Genomic DNA, 23,495 nt, shown 5'->3' on the forward strand with positions numbered 1-23,495 from the left:
CTGCCAGGCACCCAGGAGCTCTGCCTGCTGCCTGCTGCCTGCATGCCTGCTGTTTCCCTGTGTGCTCAGCCTGGGGAGTGCCCTGTGGCAGAGAGCTTTTCACACCTTGGCGAGCAGGGATTATCCTTTGGGCTCCACTGGCTGAAACAGGGCACAATTAGGGCTTGTGTTGGATACTCTGAGTCCTTTTCTCTTGATGTTTTCCTCATGCTCTCATGCAGGGTCCAGTACTGGTGCAGGGTCCACTAACCTCACTGAGCAGCACCTGCAATAACATGTTTTTCAAAATGCTGGGACGAATGCAGGCAGAAAGTCACTGGCAGCCACTTCAGTTGCTCACTTTATCTAGTCACAAACACCCCATTCACGCCATCTGCATCCTCCTTTCCCAGCATCGTGAGATTAAACCCTATTTTCTCTTTGTAAATATTGGCAGGCAAAGCAGCAGCCTCCCCAAATGAAAACAGTAGCAGGGAGGTCGGTTCCCAGCGCTTTCGAGAGCAGCTGCTCCTGCTGCAGCCCTGTGATTGCCTGGGCTGGGCAGAGTGGTCCCTACAGCCCTCCTTGGGCTGCACTCAGAAGCCATGTTTTCTCCTAGCTGTTCTGCTGCTGTGCTGCTGAGCAGGGTGGGGGCAAAGAGGCACTTTGCTATCGGCTGCCAGTGGTGGCTGAGCATCACTTTCTGCCAAATTCAATCAGAGAAATGGGGATGGTAATCAGATCAACAAGGGGCTGCACGGCAGGGTAAGGTGAGCCACGCATCCATCATGAGCAAGGGGAGCTGAGATGCCCTTGGAATCTCTTTAAGCCTTGTGCCCAGGGAGTTGCAGGAGCTTAGTGGGAACTGGAAAACACGTTAGTTAAAGCGTCGTTCTGCCTCTGGGCTCTGCAGCTGGTTTTTAAGCTCTTCTGAGTCCTTCTTATCATTTGCTTCTGCCCAGGTGTGGGGTGGATAAGTGCTAGCCTGGATTTCCTGTGTGTAGATGGGCACCTGTCCTTTCCCCTGAAAGCAGGAAAGATTAAATGCTTTTCTGGGATCAGGTGGGTGTCGCAGTGCTAAAGCCTGGCAGTGGGATGGGGTGAAATCCAGACATCAGCTGTTCATATGAGTACTACTGTTCCAACAGAGCATCGGAGCAATTGGTATTTGAGGGCACAGAGTCGTGCAACTTTGTGTCTTCTATTTGGTTTTGTGTATAGATCAGTCTGTGCATACACTTTCCATATTTAAGCCCATTTCTGCTCTAGGAATAGATGTCGTGAAGCGCAGGTGTAAGAAAATTCAAAACTTCTTCCTTTAGAAGTCTTGGAGGGGGAAGAGATCTGGGCTAGAGATCTGTTTCTCTAGAGCTGATGCGGGAGGTTGGTTTGTTTACCTCTATGGCAGGAATTGTGGATTACACATGAATGAGTTTGCATCCAATGCAAACAGTTTTAAATGGTGTGACTAAACAGCATTTCCCCTTTCAGCTGTGTGTCTTTGGAGTCACACAGTGCAAGTTCCTTAGTTCTGTCTGACCTTTCTGGGAAAAGCAGGCAAGTCAGAGAGCTGCCCCTCTTCAAGGAAATCCTAGGGGGAAAGGAAGGACTTTTATTCATCCCATTTTAGTACAGGACATTTTTCTTTCTTTGCACTTCTGTCCCAAAGTTCCACTTTTTTTTTTCACACCTGGCTACAGATGGAGGTAACCTGTTGGGAATTCCTGGCCCTTTTTAAAGCGAGTACTGCAAAATACCTATAGGCATCAATTGCTGCTAACACTTCATTTTTTGCAAGAGAGATGAGCAGTGGAAGAGCATTTGTGGGGGAATTTGAGCAGACGGTTTTGTAAATGATTGGGATTTGGCCCAAAGAAGACATGGGGAAGAAGAACAGGTCCCTGTTACCATAGGACTGTGTAAGGCTGGGGCACAAGGGGTAGCAGCAGGCCCAGGAGCTCACACTGGGCTCACAGGGATGCGCTCCCAGGCTCCCCTCCTTTCTCTCCATTCATTTCCTCCTTGCCACAGACTGCTCACAGGCAGCATGTCAACAGTGCTGAGCATCCTCCTCCAAACTTCCCCTGGTGCCCCAATGGAGGAGACCCTTGTCCCTCCCAGCCCTGCCCAGCCCCAAGGTGTTATTTCCTTTGACTCAACTTCTTGCTCATGTTTGCATACAGCAAAGAGCTGTTTCCCCTCCTTCAAAGGCAGCTGAATAAGCATGTTCATGTGTGGTGGCATAGGGTGCAGAACTGCCAGTGCTCTGCCTGCACCATATTGCTCTGCTCCCATCTCTTACAGCCAAATATGCACCCACCCCCTTCCCTGTCTGCCAGCAGCATAAGCCCCCATTCAGCTGATTTCTCACCTGTTTTACTTCCTTGTGTCCAGAGCTCTGGGTACTGTGAGCCCCCTCCTTACACCCTTGTTCATCTGACAGCGTGCTGGAAGTGAGGAGTTTGCAAACAAAGCCAGGGCCTGCGCCGTGCAGCTAATGACCTTCTCTCTGCCTGTGTTTCCTTTACGTCAGAAGTCGGAGTGCTTATTAAGTTTGGAGGCTTACTCCCAGGAGCAGAAGAAGAGGATCTGCTGGTGTCTGGCTGAGAACATCACCAAGCAGCAACATCCGGCATCGACTCCCACAGAGAGCAAGGTAAGCAGCCTGTGCAGTGCAGCCCTGATGGAACCCTTGCTTAGAGCGCTGCAAGGCTCTGAGTGCCATAGGGCTGTGCTCCAGTGATGCTTTGGGGATGGTTTTTGTGCCAGGTGACGAGGGAGTTTGTATTTAAGCGCTGCTGCATCTGCAGCTTCCTGCCCAGCTTGGGGAAGCGGTGATTGCTTTTGCATCTGCTGAGCTGAGTTGAGTAGCGCTGCCTGATTCTGATGCTTCCTAGCATCTGTATTTGGACAGCTGAGGCCGTGCAGCTCATCGTGTGGCCTTTCTGCAGAACTTGGCTGCAGGGCAGGGCCTGGTGCTGAGGGGGTGGCTGAGGCTGCGATCCAGTCGAAAGGCACTGAGGTCATGGGAGCAGCGGTGTGGAGATGTGTCCTTCTGTGCACTCGGGTGCACTGTGATGCTCAGGCTCCCACAGCATGAAAAAGTCCTTTGAGTGCTGCTGTCCGTAACCAGCGTGGCCACACTGGTGCTTTCCTACACCAGAGTGCTTCAGCCTGGCTCAGGAGTGATCTCAGAAGGGCTGGCAAGAGAAATGTGTGCATGAAGTTTGAAGCACGTAGGGTGTGCCTGCCTGGTGAGAATGCAGTCAGCACCTCCACTTGGTGCATGGCAGCACTGCCTGGAGGGGCTGCGTGGAACTGTTGGTGCAGGAGCCATCTGGTCCCTCAGGGCTGGGGCTGGACTAGTGGTGGGGGGCTGCTATGCTGGGGTGAGAGGAACGTGCTGTGCTGAGCATGTAAAATGCTTGAAGTGGTGCAATTGGGCATCCTGGGCGCAAAGCTCCCGGACACCTCTCTGTGCCCAGTGATGGAGCAGTGCCCGTGCCGTAGGGCCGTTTCTTGCAGCCCATTGGGTGGTCTGGCTTTTGCTCTCGCTGCATGGCTGCCAGGCATAGAGGCAGAGCAATGCAGCTTTTGCACTGCAGAATCTCACGCCAAGTCAGCGCTCACAGCGTCTCTGCAGGAGGCAGAGCCTTTGGATTCCTCTTCCTGCCTGTTCAGCCCTACCAAAATAGCAACAGCATAGAAAGCCTGAGAACCTGGTTAACAACTCAAGCTCCAAAAACACGAGTAGCAGAGGGGCGGTGCAGTGACCAGGTTCTGTGACATCTCTTACTGTCATGATGCAGTGGCAGGGCCTGTGCCCTGGGCTGGCTGACATCCATCTGGGCTGGGGATCCTCTGGGGCAAAGCTCTGCAGGACACCTTAAATGTGAGCGTTGCAAACAGGGGAGCTCAGCAGCTCTCCATTGTGATATGGGCTCTGCTCTCCGCCCCCACCCCAGGTTCTGTGCCTGGGGCAATGCGTGGGGCTGATCTGGGCTCTCTACTCAATCTGCAGACTCCATGGCTCAGAGCAAAGCTCTGAGAGTGCCCACTCTCGTGCTATTGTGGGGCCACTGGACAGGTGAAAAGGACCATCTGAAGGCTTTCCTGTGCAGAGAGGCAGATTTGGGGAACAGAAGAGAACAGGGGGACAGAGGGTAGGGTGAGCTCTCCAGTGTTTTGATAGGGATTTATTTACACTTGCTGAAGCTGATGGAAATCCTGTTTATAGGATATGGGGCTGGGAGAGGGAAAAGAAGCAGTGAGAGCTGCTGCCAGGTGCTTTGCTTTGCTTAGAGCCCAGCAAGGTATAAACCTTCCTGGCTGCATTTTTACAACAAACCTGATCCTGAAGTGCAAGAGGAAACAGCACAGGGTCTGAGGGCAGCTCCTGAACAGCCAGGCAGACACACTGGAGTGGTGGATGCTGCTTGGAATGACGCCACACATCAGGCACCATCCCTGGGATGGCAGTGCAGCAGGGTGTGTGCAGGGAGATCAGCCTCCCAAAAAGGAGGAGTGATCCGGGAGCTTCCTCTGATTGCTTACGAGGCATTTGATATTGGGGGTATTTAAGGAAAGTTGACAGTGTCTACTGTCTGTGAGTGGACAAATTAAGTTGGAAATATCAGCTTCCACATGGCTGATTTCTGCTCCAGATGGAAATCTGGTTTGTATGGCCTTCAGATTTGTGCCAGCTTGGCAGGAGGCTGCTTGTCTAGGGACATGGCTTTGTTGGGCATCAGGAGCCCTGGGCTGATGTGGCCTTGGTACCAGGCGGAGACGTGTGGTGTGCCAGCTGTGCCTGAGCTGAGAAAGCAATGCAGCTCCTCCAGCCCACCAGCTGGGCATAGCTCTCCCTTCTGCACAGCTATGCTGCCAGTAGCCCTGAGTCCTTTCCAAAACATATGCTTTGTGATGGAGCAGAGGTTCTGCAGTGGGATGGTCCTGTCTGGAGAGCAGGGACTGGATGGTCTGAGCACAGCTGTACATTGGTGATGTCTTGGAGCTGTGGGAATGAGGACAAGTTTAAGGCTTTGGAATGGCACTTCTTGTCTTACCAGGGCCTCAGAACTGTGCCCAAGGAGGGTGGGACTTGCATGAGGGTCTTCCTGACTCAGGTACAGCCACTGTCACCCCCTCTGGGAGATGAAGCTGTTGGGTGCTGGAGCCACCATGTGTGGTACGTCTGATTCTGGGGGTGTAGGAAGAGAAACCAGTTGGGACAAATCAGTGGTGGTCCCACCGTAGTCCTGATGAGCTCTTGCTGCCCCTGAGTGCAGCATCAGCCCTAGGAATAACCAGGACTGTTGGTGTGGTCCTGCTGGCTGGTCCCCTGGTGAAGGGATGTGGGTGGGAGCATGGCTCTGGTGGCTTCTCTGCCACCCCTATAGGGCTTGGTGGAACTACTCTGATCCTGTGGCTGCAGCAGCTCACAGGAGTTGTGCTGTAGATATTTTCTCCATCCACAAAGCCTCCCTGCCCCTTGTCCTGGGGTCTGAGCTTGACTCAGGTGGCTGCTCCCTGCCTTTGCTTGTGCTGGGCAGGGATCTGTGGACCTGCTGTGTAACACATGCTGGTGGTGTGACCCCACTTGCTGACAAACATCCCCAAATGGGTTGGTGCAGAGCCTGGAGGTGGGCTGGGGCTGGTGAGGAGCCACAGCCACCGCAATGTGATTATAGCAAAAGCAGCTTTATGCATTAATTGAGTTAGCGGCGCTGCCTCCTTGGGCCGAATAATGACCATCTGCACAGAGCGCGGTGCTTTTTTAACCCTGCATTACTGCACTGCTCCAGTTTCCACATTAGCTCGGGGCAATCTGCAGTGCAAAGCGAGGTGGAAGCACCAGGGTTTGGTGCTGCTCCAGCAGCTTTGGCTGTGGGGACAGAAGCAAATAGCGCAGTGCCGTGCAGATAACGAACCCGCTACGACCACCTGATTCTCACTGCTTGTTTCTTTGTGTCTTCCACACTCAGAACGGCTGATTACTCTTCCTTCTGACTCCGTGACCTGAGATTACCTCGGAGATGATGGCTGGCTGTGTCTGAAAGATGTAGATTGTCGTTAAGCTAAATAATTACGGACACTTGGTGGTGCGGACTTTGGGCTGTGGGAGCCCAGGATGGGTGCTCCCGGCGCTCCCTGAGGGAGCTGGTGGATCCTCGGCACTTTTCGGATCACGGCCGCCTCTTTCTCCCCCGTGGCTGCTGATGCTGTGAGCAGGCGTGGACCGATCCCAAGCGGGCCCTGGGAACGAGGCTCCCGGCCCCTTCCTGGCCGCTGCCCCAATCAGGAAGGGCAGGGCTGATTCTCTCACAATTTACAGCGTACTTGACAAGTGCAAGTAAATGTGCTGTCAACAAAAGCAAACTGCGTGTAAGCGAGAGATGATTGAAACCAGGGCTGGAGTGGTGCGGAGAGGGTTGTGCACCAGGACTGCCCCAGCAGATGTGTGGGCAGGGAGCAGCCCCGTGCTTCCTCTCCGTCTTCCTCACCCCAGGATGCCCTGTGCCCAGGCACATGCCTTGCCATGTGTCTGCATCCCTTGGCTGTGCCTGTCCCTGGCACCTTGCTCCATTCAGCAGCAAGTTTCTCTTTGTTTCCAAATCCTTCCTTTGGCGGGGTTCCATGTGTGCCCATGGGCTGGTGATGGCCATGACAAGCACTTGGGTTGGCAACAGGTGGGCTCAGTTGCTTGAGGGGAGGGAAGATTCTGCACCTTTTCACTTTGCTCTTGCACTAAAGATCCATATCATTACAACACTCACAGGGCCAGCCTGACTCCTGCCCTGTGCTCTCCCATTGCGTTGCTCCTGCCGTCAGGCTGCTCAGGAGGAGAAAGTATTGAGGTCCACTTTGCCCCAGTAAGGGTTCAAGCCTCATCTGGCAGAGCTTGTGAGCCAGGTTATGAAAGGAAAGCAAATAAATGCGATGTTCCACACCAGCAAGCACAACTTGGCTCTCATCCTGGGCCGGAAAAACTCATTACTAGTGGCAGCCAAAGGCTGTGTGGCAACAACCCTGTGGTGTGAGTCAGGGTCCAGCCCACCTCCAACCACTTCGTATCTGGAGGAAACTGTCCTCAGTGGAAATCCCTGTGCCATCAGAAGCCAGAGGGATCTCGCAGTGGTGACCTCAAAGCCCACTGAGATGCAGAGCTCACCCTTGGCACCAGGGGGACAACGTGTTGACTTTAATTCAACCAGAACAGGAATTAAATAGATGATAATGTGTGTGAATGAGGCTGTAACCATAGAAGAGTTAGATCTAGACTGATCCATCCAAGTGCTTAGCGCAGTCCTGTCTGCAGTCTGTTCTCCTGGGCTGCACTGGAAGAGCTTTCCTGCTGGGTTGATGGCACTCCTTCATGGCCACAAGCTCTGAATGCAGCCCCAGGTGCTCTGTGGGGGGGATGCTACAGCTCCCTGTGAAGCTTCAAAGCACTTCCAGACATCACTTTATGAATTTAGGGGCCCTTTTAATGCAGGGTCTCAGCCTGACCCAAAACTCCATGCCATGCAAGTGGGCCTGGGTGTGTGCTGAGGGCTCCTGGGGCTCCATCATGCCCCCCTCCCCCCCCGTTCTTGCACAGCAGCTGGCTCCCAGCACAGCAATGTGGTACAAAGCATAGAGTGGGGGGATTTACTGGAGCAGGGCTGGGTGCTGGGTGCCAAGCTTCCCAGCTTCTCCCCTGCACCCAGGCAGTGCCTCCTTTACTCTGCATCCACTGCTCAATGTGCCACAGAGGCACAGTTTGGGCCACCAGCACAAGGCAGCTGCTTGTGGGCTCTTGAGGCACGTGTGTGCTGGTGGAGCAAATGGGCCAGCAGAGAGTTGCTGCTCCGGCTTTATTTGTTCATTTGCTTAGCTGGACTCAAAGCCATTAGGAGAGCAGACCTCTCCCTCTGGCAAACACCAGCTCCTGTTTCTCTGGCACCTCCTGCACGCAGTGCTACATTCCCCAGGCAGGGGGACCTGGCAGCATAGTGGGGAACTTGAGCAGCTGCCAGCACCTCCATCACAGCTGGGAGCGCTTTTAAACCCTGGCAGCTTGTTTCCTGTGAATCCCCAAAGGGCTGCTGAGAGCCAGCGTGCTGCAGGGAGCGGTGCCAGCAGCCCGGGGGGTGAGCATCACTGAGATCATTTGCACGGGGTTGTCAAAGGCACAGACTAAGTGGTTGAAGCCAGAGCTGCTGTGATTTAATGCAGGCTCTGGAAGCACTTGAGCTGGCACCGTGAGCAGGGCTGTGGTGCTGCTGTCCTGCACCCGCGTGGCTCTCACTGCCCAAATGTGTGTAAGGGGACGTTAGGGTGCAGGGACCCAGCAGTGCCCCAGGAAAATGAGGTGGTCCTGAGGAGGGGCTGTCACCATTGCCTTTACAGTAGTTATTTGAACTGTGCAATTTTTGCAAAGCTGAAGGATGCCTGAAGTGCTGGGGAGTTCTGGGTGGTGATGCCCAAAATGGTGTGGGAGAGGGACGCAGCTTAATCCTTCTCCCTGTGAGACCCTCAGCATCCTGCCCCTGCTGCAGCAGCAAGGCAAGGCTTGCTGACCTCAGTCAGTTGTGTTGGACTTTGAAGCTACCCTGGGTGTCTTTGGCACCACTGGGATTCTTTTGGGCACAGCCGTGGTCACGGGCAGAGCTGTTCAGCCAGATCCAGCAATGGTTTCCAGTGCATGTGAGTGTGAGTGACATTGGGATGAGTCCTTCTCGACAGCTGCAGTGGCTGAGTCCATCCTGCTGCCAGACAGTCCGTGCTCTGCCCCTGCTGATAAGAGCAGGGAGAGATTCCAGCCAGCACCACACAACACACCCTCAGCCTGCTGCCCCGAGAGAGGAAGGATGCTGAGGGCTGAGCCCCAGGGGTGCGGGGACACATTGTGGCACACTGGGGGCTCAGCTGAGCTGAGCTGATGTCTCTGCGTGGCCACTGAGCTGCTCTCCTGGGGACACCTTTATCTGGATGCCAGTACACCCTCACACCATCCTCACTGGGCTGTGGGGCTCTCCTGGGGACATGCTGGGTTTGGGGTTGGCAGCAGTGATGGGGAGCTCCCTGTGCAAACTGTGACCACGGGGATCATATGGATAAGGGAAAGAGTCAGGGTTTTGCTCAGGGTGAGGACAGGACTGAAAGTTGGATGCGACAGAGCCTGATCAAATCCATGTCCTGATTGTGCCCCTTTCTGATACCTGCTGCTCTGATGCCAATGATGGATGTGTTTCTTCTTTCCCCTTTCCCATCCCTTTGCTTTCTTACTGTCAGGGATATTTATGACCCAGACGTCATCTCACTGCCTTCCAGCCCTGGGTTCCCAATCAGGGAGGCTGCAGACCACGGCTGGTGCTTTGTTTGGGCACACCAGAGCCATATCTCCAAATCCTGAGCTAGGGGAGCAGCCGGGCACACAGGCATGGAGACCCCTGGGGCGGTGACACCCCTGAACTCACAGGGGTGGAGAGCCATCAGCGTGTGGTGCTGCAGTGCAGGTAACCCATGGCACACTGCACTGCAAAGCATCTCCTGCTTCATACCTGCCCCTTCCCCTTAGAAAGTAGTTTGGAAAGAAAAAAGCTGCCCACCTGAAGCGGAGTTTCATTAAGCAGCACCAAAATTGGTCTGAGGCTCAGCATTGCCCAGGGGCAGAGGAGGACAGGAGAAGGGGAGCTGTGAAGTAGGTTTCAGGGTGATGCACGGCTCTCCCTCCAGGCAGAGCGGACATCTGCTGGGATCAGCAGGTAACCAAGCCTCCAGGGATGGCTCACAGAGCTGCAAATAGCACGCGGGGCACAAGGGAGTGGTGTCTGGGAGAGGCTGGGGCGGCGGCAGCCACTGCCTGACAGACATTAATAACGGTGGAGGCAGAGCCAAGCGCTGCACCAGCATCCGCCGCGCTGAGCTGCAGGCACACGTCGGGGCTGGAGCTGGAGGGAGATGCTGCTCTGGCTGGGATGCAACTGAGCCCACATCTGGTACGTTTTGCTTGCAACATCTGCAGCCCACAGGCTGTGCCTTCTTCTAGGCAGGTCTGTGCCATGCTGTAGGCAGCGCCAGTGTCCTTTAAATCAAATGCGTCTGCTCTGCTCCCCTGGGCTGGGCTGGGCTGAGCCTCGCTGTCTCCTGGGGGTCCCATGACTACATCTGGCTTTGGGATGCACTGGGAAGGCTGGTAATGAGCAGCATGAGGGACCAGGGGATGTTTGCAGCATTAGGGACTTTCTGAGAGATTCTCTTGCAGATCAGGGCTGTACCACCAGCTCCACGTCGGCTGGCGGCAGCGCAGTGTGCCCACATGCACACTTTCTGCTTCAGGGATTTTGGAAACCCTCTGTGTTCTGGTGCTGGGCAGAGAGAGAACGTATTCAGCCCTTGCTACCGAAAGCAGTGTGTGCTTGTGGGGAGGGAGGGATGGGTTGGGGGCCAGGATGGCCAGGGCTGTTGGGCTCGGTGCTGCGTCGGTGGCAAGCCTACATGAACCAAAGCATGTGGCACAGGGAGGTTTTGTCCCACGCTGTTTGCTGACACCTTCAGCCATCTGATTCCGAAACGTGGAGTGCAAGAACTTCCCAGCTGGGCTCCATCCCACACACAGCGACAGCGCTGGGCGATGCCCGGTCAGGTCCCATTTCCAGAGCCATCAATTGGTGATGGCAGTAATGGGATTAGCGCCGCTGCTGCTGCTGTGGGGTCGTTTCCTCCCACGGAGCACAGCTCCTCCTTGCAAGGCTCCCAGGTGTTCTCAGCAGTTTTTGGCCAGCGTGAGCACTCACACCCCCATAGGTCTCACTGGAGCCATCCATCTACGCTCGCTGCTTTGCCACAGCATGAGTCCTGCTGCTTGAGATTATACATCCCTGCTTGCTTTTGCTGTTACAGTAATTGCTCTGTATCAATTATTCATTGGCGCAGTAATGAAGCAGGGGATGGGTAGAACACCCTGCTGTGTGCAGGGCCTGGTGATGGGGCCAAGAGTGGTGCTGCAATGAGGGGATGCTCAGGAGCACTTTCAAAATGACCCATGAAATTTTTCTTGAGTTTCAGTAGTTCTGCTTTAAGTTTCTGGCTTCCTTTTGTTCCTCTCGGCCCCGTGCTGTGTGTAGGGTGCTGCTTCCCACAGCTGTATGAAGTCCATCTGTTATGGTCACTTACTGCATTTTGAGACATTCAGCATCAATGGTTTTGGGAGCATTATGGGGGGCACAACAGTTAAAAGTGTCTAATGAGATCTGGGCACAGTTCATCCTGTGCTAAAAACCCCTGAAAGCGTGGGGTTTTTTTCTACCACTTTGGGAAGAACATATTTTGGAAACTTTGGTGTTTCCCTGTGTGATGGCTCACAGCAGGGGGGCCCTAAGGCATGGGGTTGAAACTGGATGACCCTGAAGGTCCTTTCCAACCCAAGCCATTGTACTGTTCCGTGGAGGTGCTTCACTCTCATTCCATCTGCCCCAAGGGAGGGATGTTCTGCTGCTCAGGGAACATGCTGTGTCCTCCTCAGAATCTCCCTGGATGGGGACATGGACTCATTGCCATGGGGTTAAGCCCTTTTTAGGATGAGTGGGCTGGGGGCACCTCCGAACAAGAGTAGGCTTCGTGTGAGAACCAGTGACATAAGAGGAAGGCTTCATCCCACAGCTGTACTGTTGCCATGGCTGGTGTATTCCCAGCTGTGGGCCACCACAAAGGGCATGCTGTTTGCAGCAGTGCTGGAGAAGTTGAGGCTGTGCTTAAAATACATCTGCTGGTTGAAATGTGCTCTGCTGGTAACAGTGCAGCAGCAACCAGAACAAAACTTCACCAAATTACGGACCAAAGAGCAGAGGTTTGCCATAGTCCTCCCTCTTGCTTATGGAGGGACCTTTGTCCAAAACCTTTGTCTCAGTGAATGATAGGTTGCTCAAAGGCAGAGGGAGTCCAGGCAGTGGTTACAGGTGTGGGGTTGAAGATGCTGGAGTAGGCAGGGCAAAGTCTGGCATTTTTGAGGTGTGTTGAGGGTTCTTCAATGGGGAAAGCATTAGGGACTCTGTTGATCTAAGAGTGAGCATCACTGTTCCCTAAAACAATCCCAGAAAGCTGTGCTGGGGCTTGGAGACAGCTCTTTCCTCTACTTTCTGTTCCACTTCTTGGGACATGCAGCTTTGGCAATGTAGTCTGAACAGAAACTGAAAGAGTGATGTGTGAGGTCCTCTGGGAGGAGGCAGGAAAGCTCCTCAGCAACTCTGCTTAGGTCAGGGAGAGCCAGAAGTTGAGGATGAAAGAGCCAGATGTTGACCCAGACCCTGATGTTGATAGCAAGGTGATGAGATGTTGAGGGCAGTGAAGCCAAGCTGTTGAGGGTGGGCAAGCAGATCTTGAGGGTGGGTGGATCAGATGTCAGCTGCTAGCTCCAAAGCCACTGACACTGGCCAAGGGAGAGGAACCCTTACTGGGGAGATCTTGGGGTGTTTTGGTGGTGTCCTCGAGCTGGAAGGACATGTGTCCCCTTCACCTTCCTGCTGAGACAGCATCAGCCCTGCCTCTGTTTGCTGTCTCCTCCTGTAGCCCCTTGGCCATGGTGATGGTGAGAAGGAAACTTGGCCACAGCCTTGTCTCTCTGCCCCACATGGGCTTTGCCCAGCATGGTGCCCCTTGGCTTTGTGCTGATGAAGTCCTCAGTCCTTCCAGCCTTGGTTGGGCTCATTGACCGACCATGACTGTGCTCCTGCCCTGCTCCTTTGCTGTCTTATCCCACCACCAGGAGCTCAGCCATGGCCCTTTTTGCAATGACAGCATTTCACAGCCCCAGCAGCACTTCCAACCCAAGATTGAAACCTTGCTCAGTGGTGAGCCTCCTGCTCACATCTCCGTGCCACTGAACAGCAGCAGATTCTCTGAATTAGTGCAGGAATTTAATTTCATCCCCAAATCTCTCTCATTTTAAAGGAGCCTGTTCATTTCCTTCTAGAGCCTTATCTGATGTGGGCACCCAGCAACGTTCAGCAGAAGGGAGCTGTCAGGGATGGGGAAGGCTTTGCAGTTGGACTGAGGGCTGCATGGGTTTTTCCTCTAATTATTTCATGAAATAATGATGACAGTGATTGCAATACAAATAAGACATAAACAGCATCAGCAGAACACTCAGTGCAAACAGCATCCACACACAGCATGTCTGGAAACATTCCCTTTTGCAAGAAATAACTGTGGGGAGTGAAACAGCCTGAAGGATGGGGTTCACTTTGTTCCTCCCACCAAATCCAACTGTTCTGGGACAGTTCAGATAATGCTGAGTCACTGGCTGCTGCGGGGCAGGCTGCAAGGGGACAGAACCTGGTCCTCTCCATGGTCGTAGATGTAAGAGGGGACCTTTTGGGATGACAGAAAGCACAAAGCATTGGCAGCCATGGGATGTGAATGTCCCTTCCCAGGGGGATGTGATGGTTAATTCCCATCTCATTTTTGAATCAAGTCTGCATTATGCAGGAATAGAGGCTTTGTTAAGTCCAGCTTTCTGCTTTTCTTTAGGCTCTTGAAAATGCTTGGCTTAAATGGGGATACAGCTGCTCTCATGACAAGTTCCCCCAGCTCATGAAAAATCCAGGCGAGTTTTTCCCCTTGGACTATCCCAGGCTTTTCCCTTGGAAAGGGCAACACTCACTGGCAGAAGGCAGCCTCGAAAGCATAAAAACCCGAGCAGGGTGGATAGGAGTGGCTGTGGTTTAGCAGGAGCGCTGTGTGTGGTTGCGGGGAGCCCCGCAGCAGTGGCTGTGGGCCAGGGGGGCTGAGCTGCTCAGCCTTGGACAATTGGATGATGTGCAGAGCCTGGCACTTCCCTCCTGCCCTTAAGAACGCAGGGCAGAAGGTGCTGGAGCTGCATTTTGGGTTTTCCCATCCTCTGCTGCAGCCACCCAAGGGCTGACTCTCAGCAGGACAAGGGATCTGTCACGGTAAGGATGTTTGCAGCTCTGCCTCTGTGCTGGAGCCACCGCCCCTATTGCCCACTATTTTCTCCAAACCCACTCATCTACAGTGCTGCAGGAAGGTGGCCCCATCCTGCTGCCACCCCATAGCTATAGTGGGGGACATGGTGCTCTGGGAACCAGGACTGGGACTGGGGGCTGTGGGACCGTGGGGGGCAGTGCTGTCCCAACTGCTGGAGTCCAGTCAGTGCTGTAGGAACACCCCTGCCTTGTGCTGGGTGTTAGGAGTGGAGAGGCTGTACGGGAGGGCTGCCACTCAGAGACTTGGGTGCTCCTGCCTTCATCCTCCTTTATCTTCTCCTGGGGCAGATGCAGGAGACGGACGCCGAGAATCCTGGGCAGATGCACTTGGAGGACAGGAGGGCGGCTGCAGGCGATGCTCCTCCGGCCACAGAGGTGCCGGCTCCATCCAAGGCTCCAGCAGCTGCCCAGGGGCCTCTCCTGGCCAAAAAGCAGCCAGCGGCCGCTGAGAAAAGTGAAGAGCAGCCCAGCTCTGTGCCGGCCTTCGTCATCCCCGAGCTGCGCCTCGACAGCTCCTTCAGCATGGTGGGCACAGCTGGTGGCACCGCGGATGGTGAGGATGAGGAGGATGAAGATGAGGATGACGAAGAAGAGGACGATGAGGATGAAGAGGATGACAGCGACGAGAACTACCTGGAGCAGAGCGAGGCAAAGCGCAGCAGCATGATTGAGACATCAGGCTGCCAGCCTGCGTACACACTGAGCGTGCAGAGCTCCCTGCGGCGCCGCACACACAGCGAGGGCAGCCTGCTGCAGGAGGCCAAGGGGCACTGTTTCACCTCCGACACCACGCTCAACTGCTCAGATAGCCAGGGCAGCACGGGGCACTGGGCTCTGCCTTCCCCCAGGACTCTCAAGAAGGAGCTCACCAAGAATGGAGGCTCCATCCACCAGCTCAGCCTGCTCTTCTCGGGGCACAGGAAGGTATGTGGGTTGGTGTTGGCTCTGCAGCTTGGCCCTGGGATGGGTGATGTCTCCAGCGTGGGGATCTCCCTGTGTGTGGCTCTGCTCTCCATGACTCCGTGGCTCAGCTGGCGTCTGACAGGCAAGGAGCATAACGGCAGGTAGCAACAGGATGAGGGGAAATGGCTTAAAACTGGAAGAGGGTAGACTTAGACTAGATGTTAGGAAGAAATTTTTACTGTGAGGGTGGTGAGGGACTGGAACAGATTGCCCAGAGAGGTTGTGAATGCTCCTATCCTGGAGGAATTCAAGGCCAGGCTGGATGGGGCTGTGAGCAACCTGGTCTAAAGGGAATTGTCCCTTCCTATAGCAGGTGGGTTGGAAATTGATGATCTTAAAGGTCCTTTCCATCCAAGCCATTCTATGATTCTATGGGTGTCCCATCTACAGCTCCAGGGGACACAGCACCCTGGGGATGCCACCAGGTGCTGGGGTAGCATCTTCCATGGTGTCAGCAGATCCCATGGGTTGCAGAGCTGCTGTCTGCTGAGATGCACAGAGGAAGAGATGTTTGGATGTGCAAACTGCAGCTCACAGTGGCAGGGACAGGGAGGAGCTGGGCTCCAGGGAGCCTCCCCTGACTGTGCATCTCTGCTTTGCTCAGGGACACCGGCAGCTGAGTGCACTGCTTGGCCTCCTAGAGGGCTTTGGTCCTTGCAGACCCCATCCTGAATAGGCTGAGGAGGAACTGTGGTGCATCAGACACTGGAGAGCAGTTCTGGCACATACAGGAGCATGCAGCTCTGCATGGAACTGGCCATGCTTTGGCATCGCAAGTATTTATAGGAGTTGAACTGCCATTGCAGTGATGGTGTGTGAGATGTGCTGCTGCCCCATTCCTGCTGTGGAACTGCCCTTGTGCCTTCCCAGCAGCCAGCTCTGCCTGACCTTGCAGGGCAGGGCTCTGTTTGGCTCAGGGCTGCATGGCACAGTTTGCACTGCTTGGGACTGCACTGTGTGGCTTAAGACCACACTGCGTGGTTTGGGAACTTGCTGCATGGCTCAGGAGCTTGTTGCATAGGCTGAGATCACATTGCACAGCGTTGGACCATGTTGTATGGCTCAGCACAATGTTGCAGAGCCTGCGGCCTTGTTGCATAGCTCGTAACCATGCTGCTTGGCTCAGGGCCACATCACACTGCTTGAGAGCACCTTGCCGTGCTTGGGACTGCATTGCATGCTGCTCCACCTCTTGGCAGGGGATGCTGTTGCAGAGCTCTGTGTGCCGCCAAGCATGACAGCACCATAGGTTAAAGCCATGATGGGATTAACCCTCCCTATGCCATTCTCCTGATACATCAAAAGCCACCTTGGTTGCCATTTCTTGGAGCACAATTTGCTCTTGGACCCCCTGGTCCCCTGCCTGCTCCTCCCATGCCAACTCTCCCTGCTTCAGCCACCATGCACACGGGGCTTTGTGTCACAGCCTACACTTGGGAGGGACTTTTAGAGCTCTGTGCCTTTGGAGGAGCCCAGTGGAACCCTCCATGCTTTCCAGATCCGGCACTGATGTACAGTTCCCCTCTGCATCCCCCCAGGCCCAGCACTGCCTGCAGTACTACAGCACCCAGTGGCCTTGTCCACCGAGCAGGATTATTTATGGGATCATCCCATTGTGCCCACGGTTCCCTGTGCCTCCCACTGCTCTCAATCTGGGCAGGTTGTTGTTTTACAGCCAGGAGTGCTGGGACTCGGCAATGGTTGCTTTTTGTCCCCAAGCTCAGCGGAGCCTCCCCAGACAATGGCAGGAAGCGTGGCCCGGCTGCGCGTCGCCCCAGCCGGCCCTATCTGTGGGGGGAAGGCATTTTGCAGGGGCTGCATTGTTTGGGGCTGATAAACTCCGGAAACCCGGGCGCAGAATGGAAGGAAGTGTCAGAAGCCTTGAGCCCGGGGCTGCTGGGCCATGCAGTGGGTTCCCACGGCACTGCCACGGATTGGCAATCCTGGAAAGCGCCCCAAGGAAGCAGTGTGGGGCTGGGCTGGCTGTGGGGCTGGCTGTGGGGTTGGCTGTGAGTCCCCTTTCAGCTGTGCTCAGAGAGGTAGCAAAGCCTCCAAGCAAAGGTAGCCCAATGCCTGGCCATTGGCCTTCGTGGCTCAGAGGCTGTGCTGGTGACACCCTGACCTTGTAGCATCTCTGAGGTCCCCATGGCTGCCAAGGTCACCTCTGTGTGGAGGTTGAGGATAGGAAGCTGCCATGTTACGGTTCAGTTCTGCTGTGATTTTTCCTGCCTGGGGACTGCTGGGAGATCCCCAGAGTATTTTGGGTGCCCCAGCCCCGTGCCCACTCACGACAGCAGAGATGGGAACACTGGGAAGGAGGATGTGAGCGTCCCTGGAGGAGGCTCTGCTGTCAGCACCTTGAAGCCAAGGGGTCCCCAGGCCACCAGTTGTGGGATGTCCCCAGGACATGGGCAGGGGAGGGGGTCAGGGTTTCAGCCCCTGCTCTGCTGCAGAGGGATGTTTTGGGGAAGGAGCTGCTGCACGGGGACCTCAGGAGTTGCTGGCAGAGCTGCGTGGTGGTGTGAGGGCATGCATGGCACTGTGATGCAAACACCGCTTTTCTCTTCCCCCCAGCTGAGTGGAGGCGACCCCGAATGCAGCTGTGATGAAGGGGATGAGACCTCCCGCAAGAAGAGGAGCAGGAGCCTGTAAGTGGCACACTGTGGTTCGATAGTGCCATGGGCAAAACAGCGGGGCTGAGCCCATGGGGTACCGTGCCCCATTCACCCAGAGTTTCTGGAGGTTGGGAGGTGGGCGGGACGAGTGCTGGTGATGTTGCTCAGCGTGGCTGGGAGCATTCACTGTGATGTGATGGGTGGGATGCTGCAGCCCCTACACTGCACTAAGGGTTTGGGATGCCCTGCAGCTGGTCCGGGCAAGGACGGGGCAGCTCAGCTGCAGGTCAGTGGGGCCACAGGGTTTTGCAAGGCAGGATTGCTGTGCCCTGGCATTGCCCCTCACACGTGAGTGGGAGCAGATGAGTGCTGCACGTGGCTGCGGCGCTGCTGCGTGTGCCTCTCCATGGCAGCTCCCCGCGTGCAGCCTGCCTGTGAGCGGCACTGTTGCCCTGCGCGCTGTGCCGCAGCCGCCTATTTATAGCTTCTTTCATTCTCCAAACACTCGAAATGAAAATCAATTCCTCGCCATCTGCAGCGGGGACATCCCCCACGTGAGCCGGGGGAATTGGGGCGGCGGGGGGGGGGGGATCTGTAGGGTGCGGGAGCGGCTGTGGGGAGGGTTTGTGCCGCTCACCTTGGGATGGCTGTGGGAGCGCGGTGCGTCGCAGCGGGCGGCGATTGGCTGCAGGGATGGCTGCCAGGTGGCCTGTGGGGTATTTATGGGGAGAGTGGCCGCGGTTCGGCACTGCCAGCTGCTCCTGATGCACCTCACCATGGTGGATTTTTCTGAGAAGTGCCTGGAAAGGTAGGGCAGCGCTCCTGTGGGGACGGCGATGCGCGCTGCAGGGGATGGTTTGGAGGTGGCATGGGGAGACGGGGCTGGACGAGGCCTTGCAGACGGCTGATGGAGGTGAATCCAGGTTGAACCCAGCAGTGCACTGTGGATTTTTGTGGCAGCACCTTACTAGGGGCTGTGTGCACTCTGCAGCGGGAGCAGCCAGGCTGTGTGCTGCTTGCTGTTTATTCACGAGCATCTGCACGAGGAGCGCTGAGAGTACAGCATTCCACAGGTTTTAAGCTTGGGGACTCCTCTGGGGCTTTGCTTCCTGCTGTGGGAAACCTGGTGCTGCAGAGCTGTGGGTGCAGAGGGTGCACAAAGTGCAGCCCACAGGCGCTGCTCCCTCACACAGACGGATGGACACATGGACATACAGACACACAAACACAGGGACTTTTCAGTGCTTTTCACACCTCGCCAGGCTCCCAGCTGCGGTGGCTATGTTGCTAAAGTGAGAACAGTGCTGAAATTGTTGCTGGGAGCTGTGTGGGACGGCTAGAGCCTTGCCGATGGGATGCAGGCAGGGTTTGGAGCTCCTCGTTTAGATCTGTCGGTCCGGTGTCTGTGCTGTGCTGGTGCCTGGCAGCAGCTGGGGACAACTGGGGACACCGCGAACCCCTCCGTGTCCGTCGCGTTCCCAACCAGCCCCGGCCGCAGCCACACGCAGCGGCAGCTCCTCCGAGCACCCTGCGACGTGGGACCTGCGGGAGGTGGCCGTGCCACCCCGCGTCCCCAACCATCCATCATCCTCAGTGCACTCGGGAGCTGTGCCACGAGGGGTCAGCATCGCCCATCCCGCGCTCTCTCTGTCACCTCCCGCTGCCCGCCGAGAGCCGGGCAGGACTGGGGCAACGCCGGTGCCCGTGGCCGCCGCTCGTTTGAGCAGCGGTGCTGCGTTCCGACGGCAGCTTCCCGGGGCAGCGGGAGCGCCGTGCGCGGACGCACATCTGTCTGTCCGTACAGGGACGGCAGCGTGGGGACGCGTGGGGGTTGGCACCGTGCGGTGCCGTGGCTGTGAGTTACCCAGTGCGTCCCAACCATCCCGCCGCGATGTCCTCACGGCCGTGCCCACTCCAAACTGACATCTGATGCTGCCACCCCTGCCGCTCCCAGCCGTGCTGCCGGCCCCGCACAGGGGACGCAGCCCCGCACCGCCGCATTCCCCAACGCCCTATAAATAGCGCTCGTAAATCCCCGCCGCGATGACTTTCCCCGCAGTCCCTTGAAAGGCCCCATCTCCCCGCCCTCTCCCATGCTTTTTTCCACCTTTCCTCGAGTTTCCCCAGCAACGGCGGAGCCGTCCCGAGCAGCGCTGGGCTGACACACAGCCCTCCTCACCCACACCTCATCCACGCCACGCAGCTCCGTTTGGCCCTCCCACTTCCGCGCCGTCCTGGTGCGGAGCCGCAGAGCGCAGCGCCGGGCCGGGCGTGCCGGCTGTGCTGGAGCTGCCCCGACAAACGATGCCCTTTTTTCGTGACCTCTCCAAACCGCAGCCGTTGGAGTTTCACGCCGAAATGTTGCTGGGCGTGCAGCGGCCGCACAACGGCAGCCTGCAGCGCCGGCACACCATGAAGGAGTAGGTGATGGGCGATGAGCGGGACAGGGCTCCCCGTGGCACCGCGCACCTCTGGGAGCTGCTCCCCTCCCTGCCTGCCCCTAAATTTTGATCTTCTCCTCCAGAGCCAAGGATATGAAGAACCGGCTGGGGATTTTCCGGCGGAGGAACGAGTCTCCGGGAGCCAACCCCTCTGGCAAGCTGGACAAAGTGCTCAAGTCGCTCAAGTAGGTGCTGCGGGTGGACGGTGTGGGGCTCTGGGGGCACGGCGTTTGGGGACGAGCTCTGTCCAGGCTTGGTGCCACCTCCGGGGATGCTGGGTCACCCAGCTGGGGAGGTTGTGGGCAGAAGCTCACGGTGCCTGAGCTGTGTTAAATACTTTTTTTGTCTGAATGGTGCCCTGGGCTGCAGGGAGCTCCCTGCCCCGTGCCGGTGGCACTCGGGACTGGAAATTTCCCTGCCTTCCCCCAGTGCTTCAACATGACACCTTCAGCTGGACAGAGGATGCTTTGGGAAACTGCTCAGCCCTGGAGGTGCTCCAGCAGCTGGGATGAGCACTGCCCAGCCTGTGGCTTCATTGGGGCACCCGAAATCCCACAGCCCTGGGCACTGCCTGGGATTTTTCCAGTGCTGGCTCAGAGGCTGCAGCACGCACGGCCCTCCCTTACCTCATGTTTTCTTCCTGCCACCCTAAATGCAGAGCATTCATTCCAGCACAGCCAGCTCAGCACTGCAGGTGCCGGTGGTGCTGCAGCCACTGCAGGGTGCACAGTGATGCTGCTGCTGCTGGAAGCGTTCTTCCTCCAGGGCAGCTGTGTGGTGGCAGGCAGCAGCTGTGGCTTTTGCAGCTTCACTCTGCTAACAAATGCCCTCATCCTGCAGGCCTGCACCTGAGGAAGCTCTCAAGTGGGGGGAGTCCCTGGAGAAGCTGCTGTTGCACAAATGTGAGTGTTTGCCCCTCTGTTTTGCCTTTGCCACTGAGGAATGTCCGGGTGTGTGCATGGGGAGCGCTGTGATTTCCTCAGCTCTGGTGTCTTGGGGAGAATGGAGATGGAATGGAGCATCCCAGGCTCTGGGTGGCCTGATCTGGTGGTTGGTAACCCTGCTTGTGGCAGGGGGTTGGAACTGGATGATCTTTGAGGTCCTTTTCAACCCAGGCCATTATATGATTCTATGATACTTTCCTTGCACTCATTTTTCCTCTGCCAAGCTGGGGGGGAGACTCAGGGGGGAACATTATTGCAGGAGCCAGGGAGAGCTCAGGACTGTGGGAGCTCCACTGGGGAGGGAAAGGCAGGATACCCTGCCTGCCTTGTGTCTGTGGGGCAGAAGCAGCTTTGCAGCGCTCCCTTCCTTGTCTACATGTCCCTGTGGGGATCCCATCTCCATCCCAAGCTCCCAATCCATGCTGAGATCCCCCTTGAGAGCCCAGATGGCTGAGAAGTGGGCACTGAGCACACACGTGGTTCATGTTCGTGCTGCCAGGCCAGGCATCACCACCTGCACTGCTGCTGTTCATAGGGGATTTTTAGGGAGTGAGATGGCAGGGATTTGGGGTTTGATAGAGGTGTGTGTCTGCCCAGGAGTAGAGCTGTGTCTGTCCCCACAGATGGGCTCGCAGCCTTCAGGGCCTTCCTGCGCACCGAGTTCAGTGAGGAGAACCTGGAGTTCTGGCTGGCATGCGAGGAGTACAAAAAGATCAAATCCCAGTCCAAGATGGTCTCCAAGGCCAAGAAGATCTTTGCGGAGTACATCGCCATCCAGTCCTGCAAGGAGGTGAGGCCGGCTCCCGCTCGGAGCCAGCTCTGTGCCCTGGGGCCCGTGGGGCCGCTCACTGCTCTCTCTGCCCACAGGTGAACCTGGATTCCTACACACGGGAGCACACCAAGGAGAACCTGCAGAACATCACCCGCGGCTGCTTCGACCTCGCGCAGAAGAGGATTTATGGGCTGATGGAGAAGGACTCGTACCCCCGCTTCCTCCGCTCTGACTTGTACTTGGACATCGTCCACCAGAAGAAAGCCAGCTCCCCGCTGTAGGGCAACGGGGCAGACTGGGAGCTGCGTGTTTACATGGAACCTGCGGTGGGGACCTCGCTGCAGCCGGCCATGCCCCCCAGGTGTGGGGCTGTGGGGGCACCGGTGCTAAGCAGGCTGGTACTGCTCCATCGCCCCGTCCTGCCATCGCTGGTACGACGCCGTGGGGCGGATGTCAGCCAGAAGGGGAGCTCCCGCATGACTACTGTGAACCTGAGCTGCAAGCGTGGCTGGATGGCGACGCTTGATCCCGACCCAGCATGGAGGAGGAAGGCTTTTACGCAGGGCTCTGCTTTTCCCCAGGCAGCACCGATGTGGGCTTCATCTCTGGACAAAGGACTCCTGACCCGACCCAGCCCCGCGGTACTGCTGCGCATCTCTGCCCCAAGGCAGCCATCCCGCAGGAGCTTCTCGCTCCCCTCATTCCTGGTTTATTTATTGACCTCCTCTCACTGGACGCATCGCTGTATTATAGGAAACCCTCATTCCCAATTTACAAGTGCAATAGTTGTGCGTGTCGCGGCGGAGTTCTCCCGTGGAGTGGATGCCTTCTCTTTTACGAGTGCGTGCAACATTTTCTAAGTTTGCAGGTTTTATCTGACAAAGAAAAGGAAAAAAAAAAAACCAACAAACTGATAACGCGTTCCCTAGCAGCGCTGGGGGAGCCTGGGTGTACATATCCTGCCCTGACGACGGAGGGCTTGCTGATGGAGATAAGCAGCTCTGGGAATCGGTGCTCTCCCTACTCTGGATCACAGCACTGCGTTTGGAGACGCGGGGCTGTTGCTGAACGCGGCGGAGCCGGATGGACTGCATGCGTCCGGGCGCCCAGTTTACAGTGCGAAGCATCTCTGCAGCTAGCAAAAATACATTGTCATGGTCATAGGTAAATAAAAGGAAAATGTAATTTCTTGTAGCCTTTTCTTCATGGTATGTTTCTCCGTGCTGGTGGAGCTGGAGGAGCGTAAACATGACTAAAGATGGGAAAACCTGGTCCGACAAAATGCTGAGCTGTCTTGCATGCTGCAGCAGCTGCCAGATGCTCCTGGGTTAAAGGCTCAGGCCAGAAACACAGAGAGTTTTGCCCAAAATGAGGCTGTTCCCAGGGACAGCGTTTGCTGTGTGTACCCAGCGGGGCACGGGCCTGTGAATGAGGAAGTGCCCAGAGATGTGGCTGACCTCGTGTACCAGTGAGTCCCCATGGGACACATCAAAAGGAGCAGGAAAAAGCCCAGTGTTGCTGTGTCACGTCCTGGCTGCACTGCTTGACTGGGCACAGCTGGGATCTGCAGGGAAAATGCTCTGTAGGGGCTGGTTCCTGTGCGTTCAGTGGTTGAGATGTTTCATGCCCATCCCTGGGGCTGCTTGCAGTCAGGGTTGGGTGGTTCAGTATGCCTGTGGCATCACAGGGCCATGCAGTGCTGTTGGGTGGCTCACAGAGCCATCCATCTGTGTGGTGTGGGGGCTGCTGGCAGTGGGATAGGGATGGTGTGGCTGCCCCCTAACCCACGGGCA

General features: G+C 56.3%; 1 protein-coding gene across 9 annotated transcripts in view; it reads left to right on the forward strand.

The window, feature by feature from the left end:
• RGS3 (regulator of G protein signaling 3) overlaps nt 1–22,896 on the forward strand; it is a 67,608-nt gene extending 44,712 nt beyond the window's left edge. For 5 of the 9 annotated variants that reach the window (XM_048965942.1, XM_048965943.1, XM_048965944.1 and 2 more), the window contains 7 exons: nt 2,513–2,635; nt 14,256–14,891; nt 17,505–17,578; nt 20,070–20,171; nt 20,827–20,888; nt 21,554–21,720; nt 21,798–22,896. In XM_048965942.1, the coding sequence (XP_048821899.1) occupies nt 2,513–2,635; nt 14,256–14,891; nt 17,505–17,578; nt 20,070–20,171; nt 20,827–20,888; nt 21,554–21,720; nt 21,798–21,983 (1,350 nt within the window). In that variant the 3' untranslated portion in view covers nt 21,984–22,896. The other 4 variants (XM_048965951.1, XM_048965950.1, XM_048965948.1 and 1 more) reach the window with 4 other exon arrangements.
• The last annotated feature ends 599 nt before the right edge of the window (nt 22,897–23,495 follow it).

The sequence above is a fragment of the Lagopus muta genome, chromosome 19 (genome assembly GCF_023343835.1).
Source record: "Lagopus muta isolate bLagMut1 chromosome 19, bLagMut1 primary, whole genome shotgun sequence".
Classification (NCBI taxonomy): Eukaryota; Metazoa; Chordata; class Aves; order Galliformes; family Phasianidae; genus Lagopus; species Lagopus muta.